The following is a 1,055-nucleotide window of genomic DNA, read 5'->3' on the forward strand; positions in this document are numbered from 1 at the left end:
GCGTACCTCCATTCTGGTAACTATAGGGGTGCCTGAGCTAGTAGACACCCCAGCCCCACCCTCGAAGGATTCTACAATGCATATGCATAGATCTCCTCGAAATTGAAAGAGATAGTTTCCACTTAAAACCAAATGGCCAACAGATACTCAGCCCAAGAGCAGGCCTTGAACTTTTCTTGTTTGCTTTTTGTTCTGTTTTATAACACGGGAAAGAGAAGGAAAAGGCTGTAGGGGCTAGATTCTTTTTTCTTCTTTAATTTTTAAAAAATAAAAAAAATTTTCTTCTTTCTTTTTCTTCTCTCCCTAGATTAAAATAAAAAAAATTCACACAATGTATTTAACATGTCTCAGAAAAGAAAATAAGACGTTGAAAGGAAAGTGCATAGTGTACTACTAAAGACAGACTATGGCTTTCCCACAATCCCCAAGGCCTTGTCTACTGTAGTTCCAGTATGCTCAGTGAGGCCTGCGGAGTAACGAAAGGTGTTGCCACTTTTGTTACATTCATAAGAGTTCTATCCAATGTGAGATTTATTGTGCTTAATGAGCCTTAATTTCTACAGGCATTGCCACATTCATTTCAATCATAAGGCCTCTATACACTGTGAGTTCTTGTATGAACTGTGAGCTGTGAGGATCCACTAAAGGCTTTGCCACATTCTTTACATTCATAAGGCCTCTCTCCACTATGAGTTTGAGACCGCATATGAACCATGAGGTGTGAGGACTGAGTAAAGGCTTTGCCACATTCATTGCATTCATAAGGTCTCTCTCCACTGTGAGTTCGCTTATGAATTGTGAGGTGTGAGGACTGACTAAAGGCTTTGCCACATTCATTGCATTCATAAGGTCTCTCTCCAAGGTGAGATCTTTCATGCTTTCTGAAATATGAAAGGTAACTAAAGACTTTGCCACATTCTTTACATTCATAAGGCCTCTCTCTACTGTGACTTTTCTTATGAACTGTGAGCTGTGAGGACTGAGTAAAGGCTTTGCCACATTCTTTACATTCATAAGGCCTCTCTCCACTGTGAGATCTCTTGTGAAGTGTGAGT

General features: G+C 40.0%; 1 protein-coding gene across 1 annotated transcript in view; it reads right to left on the reverse strand.

The window, feature by feature from the left end:
- Positions 1-595: 595 nt before the first annotated feature.
- Positions 596-1,055, reverse strand: part of LOC102823835 (zinc finger protein 2 homolog) — a 3,584-nt gene continuing 3,124 nt past the window's right edge. Inside the window, exon 4 of the mRNA XM_006877931.1 lies at positions 596-1,055. This exon is cut by the window's right edge and continues 3 nt beyond it. Coding sequence (XP_006877993.1) covers positions 596-1,055 — 460 coding nt within the window.

This window comes from Chrysochloris asiatica, unplaced genomic scaffold (genome assembly GCF_000296735.1).
Source record: "Chrysochloris asiatica unplaced genomic scaffold, ChrAsi1.0 scaffold00679, whole genome shotgun sequence".
Classification (NCBI taxonomy): Eukaryota; Metazoa; Chordata; class Mammalia; order Afrosoricida; family Chrysochloridae; genus Chrysochloris; species Chrysochloris asiatica.